Below are 15,521 nucleotides of genomic sequence, written 5' to 3'. Positions count from 1 at the left end.
CCTCACGGGGCAAGAAAACGCCATCCAGAGATCCCACCCGCTAAAGATGCTGCGCCCCGTCCAAGATCCCAAGCCCAAATGATCAAGTAGAGAAAACAACGTCTTATCATCACCCATCCCGTGTCTCGTCTATGCCTCTCCCAAAATGATCCACGATCAGGTGCTCGATGTCGAGTACCTTGTACGGCTTGGGAAGGAATCCTTGCATGCCGGCCCCCTTGGCTCGGTTGATGCAGCTCCCCGTTATGTCCGCCGTCACGGCGATGATCTTCGTCGTCGCCCCCTTCTCCTTCGCTAGATCCATGATCTTCTTCGTCGCTTCATACCCATCCATATGGGGCATCCATATATCCATGAGGATCATATCGAAGCCTTGCTCCGGGGATTTTGAAAGCGACGCTGTAAAGTGCCGAACTGCCTCCACCCCGTCAACCGCCACCGTGATGTTGTCCTTTGAGTATCCCAACTTGTTGAGGGAACCCATGGCGACGTCCCGGTTGATGGCATTATCCTCGGCGATCAAGATCCGCAGAGGATATTCCGTGGCAAGCTTCCGATTGAAGGTTGCCCGTCTGCGGGGAGAGGGCAGAGGGCTGCCCTGCCTTGTTGGCGTGATGGCAAAGTTGGCTGTCGTTTCCGAGGGGGTCCGTTTCAAGGCGGCTTTCCCCTGGGCGGCCTCCTGGTCGGCCCAAGGTCCGGGCCAGCAGGTCCTCTGGCCCGGCGACGGAGGGGTCCCCACCAACGGTGTCCTGGTGGATCCGGCTTCCACCGAGGAGATTGGTAGACGGATGAGAAATTCGGATCCTCTGGAGGGGCCGTCTGTGGCCGACCGTTCCAGGGTCACGTCGCCACCCAGGTTCTTCCGCACGTGTGCCTTGGCGTTGAACAGACTCAGACCGAGTCCATCTTTTGACCGGCTTATCGAGGCGTCTTCTTGGAAATGAGGCTGGAAGAGGGATCGCTGCGACTCTTCGGCGATCCCACATCCCGTATCGGCGACCCATATCTCCACAACTGGTAGCTGCTTACCCAGCTGAACCGTGATCGTAATACTGCCGCTCTCGGTAAATTTGATGGCGTTGTCGATGATCTTCTGCAGCGAGAACTGCAGATGCTGCTCTTCGGTTATGATGACCTCGGGAACGTCCCGCTCAATCTTCAAGTAGATCGTTCTCTCCTGCACTTGGCCCCTGGATCCTAGATTCCTGACCTCGATCGTCTCCCCCAGGTCCGTCTGAGTGTGCACCTCACTCGTCGGATGACCGTTCCGCAAGGCTTCATTGACCAGACCCCGCATGAAATCGCGGGTGATGACTCGACGATGAGTCGTGCTGATCAGGGCTGGTGCGGTGACCGGACCGCCCGGCTTCTCGTCAGAGCCTGCCTCTTCGGTCGGGAGATCGAATTCTGATGTGACCCTGGCTGGCAGGTGGTGATGTTCTGTAACCGTTATGCTTGGGCAAGCGGCCGGGAAGGCCCTCGGGTCTACGAGGAAGTATGAATCGGTGATTTCGGATCCCCTCGTCATCGTGAACATCCGCTTCGGCGGTGGCCCAGGATCGGGGCAGTCCGTGTCTGCATCATGCTCACGCGTACGCTTCCCACTAGGGCATCCAGCACGAGATGATGCCGTGATAGGGATGCATACAGGTTGCTCATCCGGCTCGACTGGAGTCAGAGGAGTATCTGGCATCTGGAGGTTGAGATCATAGGCGTAGACAACGTTATCCGCAGCTTCCACGGCTCTCTTGGAGCTATCTGTGGGACATTGGTATCAGTATGTAAACGATAGCATAAGCGCGTCGACAAGGGGGAGGCCGCTGGCTCACCTTGCACTATCTCGATGTGAGTCTTGAGGTCTGCGAAGACAGCTCGTGCCGCATCATTTTGCTTGTCCGCGATGGCATCGAGGACTGTTGCATACATGATGTCTAGCATGCCGACAACGCCTTGCATCGGTGTCCTCAGCTCGTGTGAGAGACTGCGCGCGTAGGGCTGGAGCGACTGAGGGGCCGCGATTGCCGAAAGCGGGATTATCTTGGCTGTTGTTGATCCTGGTGCAGCGGCGACGACGACTTCCGTCGCCGATGCTCCCCCTTCCAGGATACGCTGCAAGATCATGTCCTCGAGAGAATGCATGAACATCTCAATGAAAGGCCAGCTCAGGTTTCGCTTGCTAGCCCCATCCGAGTTCCACAGCACGCCAAAATGGGCAAAACACTTGCCCTCATGGAACAGCGGCAGACTGATGAACGCTTCTGATCGTTTCCAGGGCATGGCGTTCGGATTATCGGGGAGAAACTCGTCCATCCTCTCCGGGATGATGAAGACTTTATCGTGCTTCATGTGAGCGCAGGGAGTCCCAAAGGCCTGGTAGCGGTAGTCCCGATACGTCTCCTTGATCCCGGTGCCGTTGTTGATGTAGAAGGCAACGCCCATCAAGCTTGACCCGGGTTCGCCGAGCTCAGGCATCTTGACGGCGCCGTCCTGATCGTCGACGAGCATGCGTTTGGCTACGAAGCCGCACTGGGAGCCCATGATCTCGCACATCTCCTCCAACAGGATGCCCCAGAAATCTTGTGTCGATGCCTCGCGCAGTTTCGCCTTGAGCTCGACGAGCCGCTCCGATGCGTTACTCTCGGCGGCGGGGAAGTAGCGGCGCAGAGCATCCTTGAAGCCCTTCTCCCCTCCATAGATGACGGAACCAGTGGTGTAGTTGGGCAAGCACAGGGTGGTTCGATCGATGAGGGATTCCCTTGGTAGGTCGTGTGGCTCGGCTGTATCTTCTCCTCCCATCATCATCATCTTTTTCTCCTGCCAGGCCCTCCCCTCGCACAGGAGCTTGAGGAGGTCCTCCAGCTGTTCTCTCGTCCTTTGGCTCTGTAGTTCGAAGGTCCCAGGTCCGGCCGGTCTCACGTCGAATGCGTCGTGCATGTCGGGTATGCCCGCCCAATGTGCGCGAGGGGGTCCGTTTGACGGAGGGGAAGATGAGAGGGTTCCCCCCAGTAAGACGGGTGTGTGGTGGTCAATGAGCAAAGTGATGGTAATAATCCTTTTGTCTTGTGTTTTCTCGTCGTCTTTTCCTCTTGTCCTGCTGTTGTCCTGTTTTCCAGTTCTCCAGTCTCCAATCTCCGGTCTCTCCTATGCTCCAGTCTCCAGTCTCCAGTCTCCAGTCTCCTCTCGTTGCGCCAAGGGAGAAGGACGGGGGGTCAGCAGCGAGTGAAGGTTGGAGGGGGAGGGAGGGGAGACTCGCGGCGGGTTGGATGGGCAGAACTGGGAGCGGGAGCGGGCGGTGTCGAGTGCCGGATGGACTGGACTGGACTGGACAGGACAGGACCGTGTCGAAAGAGCGGAAGGAAAAAGGCTAGGACAAGGTCGATGTCCCAGGCCCAGGCCCAGGCCCCACGTCCCACGTCCCACGTCCCACGTTCCAGCACGCACGTAGATCGCACCAAGGGGTTCTATACGCAATGAGTGAATGGGACCTAGGACGGAGCAGTCAGCACCGGTAGAGCGGAGGGGCCCATGGCCAGAATCGTTCAGTCGTTCAATCGCTCAATCGCTCAATCGTGTGCAATCGTTCAATCGTCCAACCGTTCTAGACGCAGGTACTTTTCGCGGTGGCCAGTGGCAGCAATGACGAGGCCGCGGCTTCGAGAATTCTAGACTCTAGCCGACCGGGGCTGCTGATTGGCTGCCTTAGGGGTGATGACTGTGGCACTGTGAGACACTGGGACACTGACACTACTCCAGCCAGATCCACGTCATACTACATACAGTCTACGGCCTCCGTCGAACTACTTCTGTCCGGTCTACAGCCTACCACCGTCTGTCTACCGTCTACCGTCTATAAGTGCCGTCTACTGCCTACGGCTCTACCGTCTACTGCCTACCGCCTACTGCCTACCGTCTGCCTCGGCCCTCGCTCGAAAGAGTACCGATCAACGGGCGCGAAGGATCTACTAATGTAGGATATTCTCTGGAGGGGCAGATGCTCGGATCTCTTACTCCAAGTATCCACGTCACGGGATTCCACCAGACGGGCAGCCCATTTCGCGATGTGCAACAAAACCTGGCAGGTAATACAGAAACGATAGTCCAGACATCTCCAGGAGAGAATCAATTATTCAGAACCTTCACTCTTCCCTCCTCATTCCTCCCTCCCTCTTCCCTCCTCTACAGTCTCCTCCCTCTCGCTGCTGACACAGGCCAACCTCGGGTCCCCGTATTATTCAGGCTCTGCCAGGTCTGGACCCATCGCTTCCCGCTCTCTCCATGTCAGAAGCGTCGATCGCGGGCCGTCTGGACTCTGGCCGCCCCGTCTGGGCCTCTCTCTGCCTTTCCATGCGCCTTTTCTGCCCTTTTCTTTTCTCCGCCGCCGCAGTCTGCGAATCTACAAAGTGCTCTCTACATCGAGTAATAAAATGATCGATCCTCCAGCATCCCACGAATCAGAGGCGCCTCCACCTCGACGCCCCTTTTGTCCCGCTGTTCGAAGCGCAATACTACAATAAGTTGCATCGTGGTTATTGTCTCCACGCTGGTCCTCCAGATGCCAAGGGTCGATGGCGCTCCCGGAAACACGGCATCTGCGTTGTTTCGTCTTCCAGTAGCGCGCTGTCGGGATCGAACTACAGAATGGTCGATAGATCATGGATCATGATGGATGATACCAGTGCTGCTGGTGATCTATACTACGATGATACCGCGGTGCATTGGTGCATTGATCTATCCCACATTTCTAAAGAAAGAAGAGCATCTGCAAACCTGTTTTCTTCGAAAGGCCTCTTCGAAGAGTCAAGTGCAATCCCCCTTTTCCTTCCTCACTGTATTTGATTTCTTTTTCTCTTCCTGTTTGCTTTTTGAGGCAAGAGAAGGCCGGCCTGAGAGAGACCCCCAGACCCATCGGCGATCCTCCTTACCTCAATCATTTTGATATCGAACACTATTGTCTGCGCCAGGATCCCTTACCCCTCAGAGCTACCCAACATCTGCTTCCTTGGACCTACTCTTGAGTGTCCGCGAGGATTATCTCGAATTCTCGACAGCCAGGCTGTCCGCCCCGGCGATTTTTGCATGACCATGAGAATCCAATATATGGCACGATGCTCATTGGCCGTCGCCCATGGAATGCAGGTGCAATGGCACGACCCGAGGAACGCGCATGTATTGCTGTGTTACAACGTCTGTACAGTACACACAAGAGGTAAACTATATATCTGATATCTTCTTTTGCGATACAATTTCTTCACACTCCCATTCTTTGACAAACGGAGCCCCCAAGCCTCCTCACTTCCACTTGATATCGGCGATGGTCGGCGATGGTTAAGTGATCCGTTGAAGCCCCTTCCGTCCGTCTCTTTCCCTTCGGCCACACGTGGTAGTAGGGGACATGCAGCCCGGATGTGAATGGCACGCCTCCGCTTTCCAGAGCCACTATGCCGGTATGAGCGGAGCCTATAAGTTGCTGCGCTCATGCTCATCCCCCTCCTCATCCCCAATCACTTTGTCGCCGTGTTACACGAAGCCGTGTGTCCTGTTCAGAACCCCCCGTGCCGTGCCGCCCAGTCGTCGGGTCGGGCAGTCTTCACTCCTTCCTTTGCCGCCGCGGCTCCGAAGAAGGTCGCACGCGGGATGCGCATCTTACCACAAACTATCCCTCCTGCGCGGTCATCCTCCTTACGCGACCGGATACTCCCCGAGTGGTGCAAGGCCTTTCAGTGAACCTGCAGACTTCCGGTTCCAGCTCGAACATCCGTCTCTGACCTTCACGTCCAAGATTGCGAACAGCGCTTGGCATGCTTAGAATAGGTGCTACATACAGGTAATAGCGACCCTGGGAATCCCGAGGACCACTGGGATCGCGTGTCAATCTTTTCAGGTGCCACAAAGCTCTTCTTGTGTACGACAATTGGGCCAGCGTTTCTGGGACTCGAAGCATGACTGTGCAGAAGCAAAGGCAGCCTCCAATGCGATTCCTAGGAGAGACTTCTGACTTGCCTTTTACAGACAGACCCTTTACCCTGGACCTGCCTACTTCGCAAAGATGCGCCTCGTCTAATGCTCAGCTTTGCAGGCCCGTGGTTGCGCGAAAGGTCTTGGGAGGGACGCGACGTCCTGTATAACTGCATCTGATAGGGTCTCCCGCTCCTGCCCCAGCTTTGGGATTCGGTGACTGCAGGGACTGGGAGACTGGGACAGGGAGACTGGGTAGGAGAACAATAATTGCGGGGTCGGATCGCCCACCAAACCAAACCCGAGCCCTACCAACACCAACACCAACACCAACTAATACTCTGCCGTCTCCCACATGCGAAAGAATGCCGACGGTGGTCTAAATCTCTGATTCGTTGTAGGTGCAATGGCGCTGGACAACACGGATATGATCTTACATAGGCATCTTACATAAGGCCAGCCTTATTTCGGTCGAGAACTCTGTAGTGAGAAATGCAGCAATGAATATTGACGCAGGCCTTCTATTGGCACTATACTACAAGATGACAAATTGACAAATGATAGTATGAGATACCCCAGGATAGAGAATTCAAGTATTTAGCCTTATCAACGTAGAGAGTATCTGCGGGGCCGTGGCTACATCCCAAGTGGGGCGTGTGATTATTATCCTGTAGAACCTCGCTTCCAGGATGTTGCAAACACTCAGCCTTACGTCGCACCAACAAGGCTCACTGTATCGTGAACATTTTGAGCCTCAACACTCCAAGATGCCACAGATGCTATTATTGAGCCAGATCCTTCTATCCTGACCCAACTATGTCTATTCGTGTCCTCCTTAATGATCGCTCTAACCTGACCCGGTCGATTGCTCTCGTAACGCCAACCCACGCTCTCATCTTCCGCCATACGCCGTCTACCAACGACTCTTCAGGCAATGGCTCTCTTACATCAACCTCGCGCACCTCGCTGGACAACAACGGCGCATCCGTGCCTAAGTGCATGGTTGAGTTTTCAGAAGTATCGTCCGTCGATCTGAGCGACTATCGGACGCTGAGTCCATTGCCTGTCCACGGAACCCTCGGGCTGATCACCATCAATAACGATGTTTTCCTTTGTCTGGTGACCGGCGCAGCAAAGGTGGCCACAGTGCGACCTGGGGAAACGGTTGATAAGATCTACGCAGTGGAGTTCTACTGTTTAAATAGCTCGAATTACGACCATAGCCTCAGCGATAATCTGGATCCTTATGCGATTGACGAGCAAGATAACTACCAGAGTCTCAGTCGCAGAGAGCCGGTTGAGCACCCGTGTATGGAACTACAGAAGTTGCTGGGAAATGGCAGTTTTTACTTCAGCACGGATTTCGATCTTACAAACAGGTTGCAAGACCGGTATGAAGCTCCGTCCTGTCCGCCTGGCTATGCTAACTCGTCCTAGAGCCACAGAAACTTCTACTTTCGACACCGATAATTTGGACGAGTCCTTCCTGTGGAATTCATACATGATCAGCCCTCTGGTGAGATTTCGGTCTCGACTGGTAGCACGTGAAAGAGAAGCATTGGACAGGTCTGGGATCCTTACGTCCGCGATTCGTGGTTTCGTCCTTACAATCACAATTCCACCATCCTCTGCGCCGGTAAGAGCTTCTAGAACCGGGCTCCCTTCGTCTTTGACCCTTATATCACGGCTGTCATGTCGAAGGGCTGGAACAAGATTCAACAGTCGTGGGATTGACGACGATGGGAATGTGGCAAATTTCGTCGAGTCGGAGACTATTTACTGGTCCCCTTCGGCGGCTGCACCGGTGTCAGCAGGATCCTCCTCAAATGAGAGACCTGCAGGATTATGTTTCTCATACGCGCAAATCAGGGGTTCTGTGCCGGTGTTCTGGGAGCAAGCCGCGGGGTTGATACCGGGCCAGCAGAAAATAACAATTACACGATCAGCTGAAGGTACTCAGCCGGCTTTCGATAAGCATTTTAGAGAGTTGGAACATGACTATGGCGCTGTCCATGTGGTTAATCTCCTGAGTGAGACGAAACCGGGCGAAGCCGAGTTGACAAAGCTCTATCGTTATGGTGTCAGGCACTCTGCCCTCAATCATCCTGGACAGAAGACTTCTCGAGACCATCAGCTTTTGAGAGAGACGGAGTTCGATTTTCATGCCGAGACTAAAGGACCGACTGGTTACGAAGCAGCTAGCACGATTCGACGGCTCATCGAGAACTCAGCAGACGGTTTTGCGTACTACCTCTCGGAGGATATTGAAGACCCGTCAGATTACCCCGGTGAAAAGCCGCGTCGGAGGACGGTTGCTGTCTTACAACAGGAGGGTGTCTTTCGAACCAACTGTCTCGATTGTCTGGATCGGACAAATCTGATACAGACGATTATTTCTCAGATGGCCATTGAAGCCTTTCTTGGCCACCGAGCCGAACGTGCTACCTCAGACTTTTGGATGAGACATTCAAGTCTGTGGGCAGACAATGGTGACGCCCTGTCGAGGATTTACGCTGGGACAGGAGCTCTCAAGTCGTCTTTTACCAGACATGGCAAGATGTCATTAGCTGGAGCAATTGCCGATGCGCGAAAGAGTGCGGCTCGATTATACATCAACAACTTTGCAGATAAAGCGCGCCAAAACACCATTGATATCCTTCTAGGTCGGCTAGTTGGCCAAACCCCAGTGCATCTTTTTGATCCTATCAACGACTACGTGACGGCCGAGCTCGCCAAGCGGAGCTCAGAATACCAGTCTTCGGCCGTCATCAATATGTACGTATCTCCCCTCCTAGTAAGGACTCTGCTGACCTGGACGATAGATGGGCTGGGACTTTCAACTTGAATGGTCGAACCTCGGGTATCAGTGAAGACCTCTCGTCTTGGCTCTGCCCTGATGTTGAACCATCTCAACAGAACCCGGAGATCGTTGCAGTCGGGTTTCAAGAGATCGTCGAGCTTAGCCCTCAACAAATAATGAATAGTGATCCCACGCGGAAGAAGGCTTGGGAAATGGCGGTACAGAAAACCCTGAACCTGCATGCCCGGGCTGCTGGTAGCGAACACTATGTTCTTCTCCGAAGCGGCCAGCTCGTTGGTGCTGCTCTATGTATCTTCGTGAAGGCCTCGGTGCTTCGACATATCAAGAATGTCGAAGGGAGCATCAAGAAGACTGGCATGTCTGGCATGGCCGGTAACAAGGGAGCAGTAGCCATCCGAATGGAATATGAAAATACCCAAATTTGTTTTGTAACCGCACACTTGGCTGCAGGTTTCGCAAATTACGAGGAGAGAAACCGGGACTATAACACCATCCATCACGGGTTACGGTTCCAAAGAAATCGAGGGATTGATGATCACGGTAAGAACGCCGTTGACTGATCAAGGATTGAACGCTGATGGCAGGCAGATACGGTAATATGGATGGGTGATTTCAATTATCGTATCGGATTAGGCTCTGAGAAGGTTAAACAGTTAATCCAGAAGGGTGACTTGGAGGCCCTATATGAGAACGATCAGGTATGTTCTTGCCGTCAGTGCGACTTACAGATCGACTAACATAGCAAAGTTAAACCTGCAAATGGTTGCTGGTCTTACCTTCCCATATTATTCCGAGTCGCGGATAACGTTCAACCCAACCTACAAATACGATATTGGTGAAGATAGATATGATACTTCGTACGTCGCTTGGTCGTGGTTATTTGTCACTGCTAACTCTATGCCAGCGAGAAAGCTCGGATACCAGCTTGGACAGATAGAATCCTCCGCAAGGGATCGAACCTCCGCCAGATCAACTACAACACAGCTCCGCTCCGCTTCTCAGACCACCGCCCCGTCTGGGCCACCTTCCAGTGCACAGTGAGCATCGTCGACGAGGGCATCCGCGAAAGTCTGAGTCGCGAGATCTACGAGAAGCGCCGTGCAGAAGTCGATTCGACTGAAGCCGGACTAGACGACAGTGACGACGAAGACCTGATCGGCTATGATCCTATCGAACCCGGCCTGCCGCCAGCCAGCTCCGACAAGCGGAAATGGTGGCTCGACAATGGCCGACCCGCCCGCTCCGACCTCAAGCCGCCGCAGCCGGGCGCCATCCCGAACCCGAACCGTCCCTCGAATCCATTCGCGCCAACCGACGAGCCCGACTGGGTGACGGTGCCACGCATGCCGCCGCGTCCTCCCTCCCAAAGCAGCATATCTTCACTCCCGCCCCGCCCCTCATCCAACCCTCCGCGCAAACTCCCACCGCCTCCCACCCCATCCCTCGCCGCCTCCGCGACGCCCAACCTCTCCCAACCCTCCCTCCCCTTTCGAACCGGCACCGACCCAACACCCCCTCCCCTCCCCCGCCGCCCCTCCCTCTCCCCATCCACCACCACAACCACCACGAGCACCACCAGCTCCAAAAACCCTCCACCCCCACCTCTAACCCGCAAACCCGTCCATCTGACCTCCTCTCCTCCTCCATCCCAAACCCCCTCCTCTCCACAGCCCCAGCCCATCCCACGGAAACCGCCCCAGCCTCCGAGACCTGGGCGCGACGAGGGTCCTAGACCGGGATTACCGCCCAGGCCGCAACGGGATCTGTTGGGGGAGGACGAGGGAGGGTTGGAGGGGTGGGAGGCGTTGAGACCGGGGTAGGTTATGTAGGGTGTATAGAAAAGAAAAATTAAAAGGAAAATAAGCATCTCGTCAAGTCTGCATCGTGTAGCGTAGTATGTGATGAGTTCCTTTCTTTCTTTCATTCTCTCTTTAATGTAATCATGGCCAATCGATACTTTCTACCCTCTTCTGCCTCTCCTACCTCCTCTTCTCCCTCCCCTTGCTCTATTCCCTCTCCCCCTTTCACCTCCCCGCCTCTCACGCTCCACTACGTCCCACGCCCTCCCCAAATCCCACCCCACGCCCCTCAAATCCTCCTCAGCCCTTCTCAAATCCTCCTCCCCGACCACGGTCCCCGCCGCCATAACCTCCCTCAAATCCTCCAACCTGAACTCCTCGCCGACATGAGTCCACGCCTCCTCACACAGCATACAATCCCACAGCCTCAACTGTCTCATTCTCAACATATTCTGTCTATTCCGATGCCGATGATAGATCCTAACCTCGAACTGCCACAGATGCTGGTCCTCGCCCCACCCGCCACAGTGCCATGTCTGACACAATGGGAACCCCGGCGGGCTGGCCTCGTTCGGCGCTGCGAAGTCCCATACCTCCATCTCTAGGTACTCGGACCCGTACGGTACGAAACAGCGATGCGTGTGCTCGAAGTGGAATCCTGGACCCGCGGCCCCCTCTTCCTCCTCCTCCTCATGCTCCTCCTCAGGCTCCTCTGCACTGCCGCCTTTGGCATCGTCATCGTCACCATTCTCATCGCTGCTACTGCTATTGCTATTGCTGCTGCTGTGGTTATTGGTGGTATTAGGCACAGGGTACATAATCCCGAGCGTGATATGGTAGCTAGACGCGACCGAGATATCAAAAGCGCGTTCACGCGGCGCGGGACTTATATCGTGCGCGCTGGCATAACTCATAAAGCTCTGGAAACGCGCGTTGATGGGTGTATCCAGCCCAGCGACCGTGGTGTCCGGATAGCTGGGTACGAGGGAAGAGCAGCAGAACGTGTAGGAGGTCGGGGCTGCTGGCGCGGGCTCTATAGGAGGAGGTCGTGGGAGGAGAAGACTCAGGGAGAAATCCATGCTTCTTGAAGGAGTGGATGGAGGTTGGTTGGAAGATTGAAGATTCCCTAGGCTGGCTGGGGATGCTGAGCAAGGACTTGTTTTTGTTCTGGTTTCCTTGGTATAGAATAAGTAAGGTCTTGGAATCTAAAAGATCGTCTTCGTATTTTTCTTGGCCGGGTGGGGAAAGAGAAGAATTATTGCTATTGTGTGCAGTGCCCCAAAAATGTATGGTATGGTCTCGAGGTGCTCGCTCTCCTCTTCTCTGCTTCTTGTCATGTACTGAAGGCGCGCACTTTCCTCTGCCTTCTAGCTGCTGCTGCTTCTTCTCATCCTGGCCATATAAAATAAACTTTCCGAGCTCAACTCTTCACCAACCTAAGGTACAAAAAACATAAAACGACAATTTCGTTTATATTATCAGTAATAGCTGCTTATCCAGTAACATACGTCTTTGGAAACAGAACATCGCTTTCTAGATTGCTGTCATGCATCCTCTCTAGATTTGATTCCAGATAATGACTGGCTCGCGTTGAGAGGGAAAAGAATACGAAAGAAAAGAGGACGGAGCTTGAGAAAAGAAAAGAAGTTGTATTCCAGTAAAGTACCTATCTAGGTAGATATCAAGAGACACCGCCGAACCTCTCTCCTATACTTACCTTACCTTAGCGAGCTCCCCCCCCCCTTTTACTAAGCGAGGGGGCGTTGACGAGGGAGATTTGGATTTGTGGAGTTCTGGCTTGTGGTCTACCTAATAAATGACAGGCGGTAATATGGTAAGTATATTGTAATTTTGTGGAAGGAAGCGGTCAATGGCTAGGTAGAAAGCCACGAGTTGAGACGAGATCGTAAGGGAAGAAAGGACTGTTCCTGTAGTTGTTTACTATGCACAAGATATTATCCTGACAATCTCTTCTTTACACAACATTCGTTACCTTCATACAATATGAATAGACTACCTATTGTTATAACTTATCATCAAGCGAAGGTCCCTCCTTTCTATTGTCCTCGACAATGATGACCCACGTCCCAGTTTTAAGGACTATAGGTAGGTAACGTCTGTGACTTTAATTATACACTTGGTCTGAACTATGCTAATAGCTTACAGTTGGGAGGTACATGGAGCATGATGGAGGGTGCGAAGCTGTTGTAGTATGCATGGGAGTAATCGGAGGAGTCTGTGCGCTTATATCTTTTGGAAGGGGATGGGCAGGGAGGAGCGGCCCCAGCGGCGGACAGACAACAGCGGTATGAGTTTAGCTTTTGAGGAAAAGGAAAAAAAAAAACAACAAAAAAAAAGAGAAAAGTTTAGAGAGGGTAGAGTTACTTCTAGTATAGGTGTTGAAGACCTCTTGTATAGGTAGTACTGAGGGTATCAGATAGGGGGCCGGAGGCTGTGCTAGTAACTGCGTGGTCATAGTTAAATTCCCCTCGATTGTTCAACATACCCGTAGTATAAATAAAAACAGATGTTACTACTATACATGCCCTTTGAAACCAGGTATCTAATGTGATGCGCGGCATCATGCGCCTTGTAGATGCAGTAAAAGACATCCAACAGCTGGTATTAGCTAGTGGTCACCCACTTGTGTGTATGGCAGAGCGGATAGGGTACCCAATGCCCCTCTTCGTGCGAGATCACTTTCTGAATATAACACAATGGCAAGCTCAACTGCAATGCACGAGGGCATCTGTCAATTGACTCAGCTAGGTAAGGTAGGTAAAGCTCTGCTACAAGTCTCATACAATGTGTCTCCCATCACCGTCCAGCCTAGAAAGCAAACTCCTCACTCATCAAGCCATGTTGGCAAAAAGCAGACCCATCAAATGATTTTTTCCTTTTTGTTCAGTCGGAGACTTCAAGGAATCAGGAACGCAACGACCAGCGCACATTCATGCACCCTCCGGGTTCCAATTTTTCTTCCGGGAAAAGCAGGGCAAAGCAACCGTATCAACCTGGTTATGAGAGGGGTAAGCTCTGCCGTGACCACGTCAACTCCATCAACTCCAGCGCCATCATAAAGGTTCATCGTAAAAGAGCAATGGGAAGCTTTATGTGCTAATAATCAAATAAGAAAAGGTGTTAGGGCCGACGAGGGATGCCGCACATCCATCAGTCCATGTAGAAATCTCCCTTGAGAATCCGCTCTTGAAACGCATCGGGTTTCTTCCGAGCCGGTCTCTCTGGAGCCGGAGCGGGGGCTGGCGCAGGACCCGATACAGGAGGAGTCGGCATCTCGCCAAGGCTCCTGGTTCTCTCATGCATCGGAGTAGTCTTCGGGGCGCCAGTGGAGGCTGAGAAGGAAGGGCGCTGCGACTGCGAGACGGTGCTCTCAGCGCGGGATCTAAGCTGCTCAGACCAGTTGAAGCCACCGCCTTCACCTGGACGAGCGGAAACAGGGAAGTCAGATGCAGTTCTGGACTTTGATTGCATGCTTGCCTGATTTGCTTTTAATTTAGGAGGCGTCACTCCACCCCCGTTCCTGGATCCCGCAGGGATTGTGGGTAAAAAGGGGTTGGGCTTGGGAGCTGCACTGTAAGGGGGAGATCTACCGGCAGCGCCTGGGCTGGTGCTGGCCGCCCTTGCTCGGAATGCTTGTCCACCGACCGACATGCGGCGAGCGAAGGGTCCGGTCGGGATGCCACGGCCGGGGCTGTCATCATCGTCGATGGCGTTCTCATCGAACGAGTCGGAACGATCCGTCGAGGTGCTACCTCGACGGCCCCCAAATGCAAAAGGTGTAGCTTGAGTGGGAGAGTTCCCGGACAAGCCGAGGGTCGAAATCGACATGCGTCGTCGTTGATCTTGTGCGGCAGCTGTCGAGATGGCACCCGGGAAAGGGGCTGTTGGTCCCCCAGCTGTGCTGTTGGATCTGCCAAAGATCGAATTGAAGGTTTGGGAGGTGAAGGAACTGCGACGGTTTTGAGTGGAAGGGTTGGAGGGGGTATCTTCGTGGTTGGACATGTTGATGGATGAAATTGGACGATGGCTGCTCGCGTTGGATATCGCGGCAGTGGGCTATTGTAGTTTGAAGGGGGTATGCTTGTGTGTGAGAGATTTTTTTCAAATAGCCCTCCGCTGCTCTCTTCAGCTTCGGGAAATTTGCGGTGTATTCTTTCAGGTGGGTGACAATTCCTTTGTCGAGTGGGAGTGGTGCTGAGCCGTACCAGCGAGCTCTGGTGGTTCGGTCGTCCGATTTACGTCGGCTTGTATGGATGAGGAACGGGATTGAATGTGTCGAAGTGAGGATAGTGGCAGGGTGGAACGGGAAACGTATCTGATGGGCGTGAGCCTGGGAGGATTGGATAGAGAAGATGAAGCAGGACAGGACAGGATGGAGGATGGAGGATGGAATGATGGAAATGGATGATTGAAATGGACTGAAGAAGAGGGGATCTAGCTCAAGGGGCCCCCTGTCGCTCTGGCTTAAGCGAGCCAATCGATTGACACGATAGGACAGTGCCCTAACGTATCGCCCCTAGCCAAGCGATAGCCCGCGCTAACCGATAACATGAGTCGCCCCGGGAATCTCGACCTTCAAGCTTTACAACTACGCTCGACAGTCTTCGAATTTCTTGCTTTTTATTTTGTCAGACAGACAATCGTTGACAGTTCAACCCATCAGCTTGACCAAGGGTCAGAGTCATGGAGCGTTTTTCGAGGTTTGATACTGTCCAGAATGTGGTTGTGGTTATCGCCTGAGTAGGGGCCCCCCATGACGTTGTAGCCATTTAGCCCCTACGTTAGGGGTGAGCGACGAGTGTGGGGAAGGCGGCCGGGCTGGAGCTCCGGTGCACAGAGCGAGGAACCAGAGAGGCGTGAAAGGCACCGGTCAACTTGCCCGTCGACAGAGCCGTTTAAATCATGTCATTATTATCATCATTCCG

General features: G+C 53.6%; 4 protein-coding genes across 4 annotated transcripts; 1 reads left to right on the top strand and 3 right to left on the bottom strand.

Moving 5' to 3' along the window:
- Window positions 1-109: 109 nt before the first annotated feature.
- Window positions 110-2,796, bottom strand: M430DRAFT_94117 (hypothetical protein; the record flags this gene model as incomplete). The annotated part of the gene is made up of 2 exons (XM_024869818.1): window positions 110-1,758; window positions 1,830-2,796. The coding sequence occupies 2 exons, from the start codon at window positions 2,794-2,796 to the stop codon at window positions 110-112; spliced, it is 2,616 nt and encodes an 871-aa protein (XP_024725244.1).
- Window positions 2,797-6,675: 3,879 nt separating this feature from the next.
- On the top strand, window positions 6,676-10,669 carry M430DRAFT_38460 (hypothetical protein). The gene is made up of 6 exons (XM_024867248.1): window positions 6,676-7,346; window positions 7,393-8,730; window positions 8,778-9,316; window positions 9,365-9,474; window positions 9,524-9,633; window positions 9,681-10,669. The coding sequence occupies exons 1-6, from the start codon at window positions 6,772-6,774 to the stop codon at window positions 10,594-10,596; spliced, it is 3,588 nt and encodes a 1,195-aa protein (XP_024725243.1). The 5' UTR covers window positions 6,676-6,771; the 3' UTR covers window positions 10,597-10,669.
- Window positions 10,670-10,736: 67 nt separating this feature from the next.
- Window positions 10,737-11,774, bottom strand: M430DRAFT_38459 (hypothetical protein; the record flags this gene model as incomplete). The annotated part of the gene is made up of 1 exon (XM_024867247.1): window positions 10,737-11,774. The coding sequence occupies exon 1, from the start codon at window positions 11,652-11,654 to the stop codon at window positions 10,737-10,739; it is 918 nt and encodes a 305-aa protein (XP_024725242.1). The 5' UTR covers window positions 11,655-11,774.
- Window positions 11,775-13,504: 1,730 nt separating this feature from the next.
- M430DRAFT_32339 (hypothetical protein) lies at window positions 13,505-14,815 on the bottom strand. Its single transcript, XM_024866151.1, has one exon. The coding sequence runs from the start codon at window positions 14,596-14,598 to the stop codon at window positions 13,747-13,749; it is 852 nt and encodes a 283-aa protein (XP_024725241.1). The 5' UTR covers window positions 14,599-14,815; the 3' UTR covers window positions 13,505-13,746.
- Between the last annotated feature and the right edge of the window lie 706 nt (window positions 14,816-15,521).

This window comes from Amorphotheca resinae (assembly GCF_003019875.1).
Source record: "Amorphotheca resinae ATCC 22711 unplaced genomic scaffold M430scaffold_1, whole genome shotgun sequence".
Classification (NCBI taxonomy): Eukaryota; Fungi; Ascomycota; class Leotiomycetes; order Helotiales; family Amorphothecaceae; genus Amorphotheca; species Amorphotheca resinae.
The sequence above is the reverse complement of the archived record's forward strand: the minus strand, read 5'-3'. Positions and strand labels throughout refer to the sequence as shown.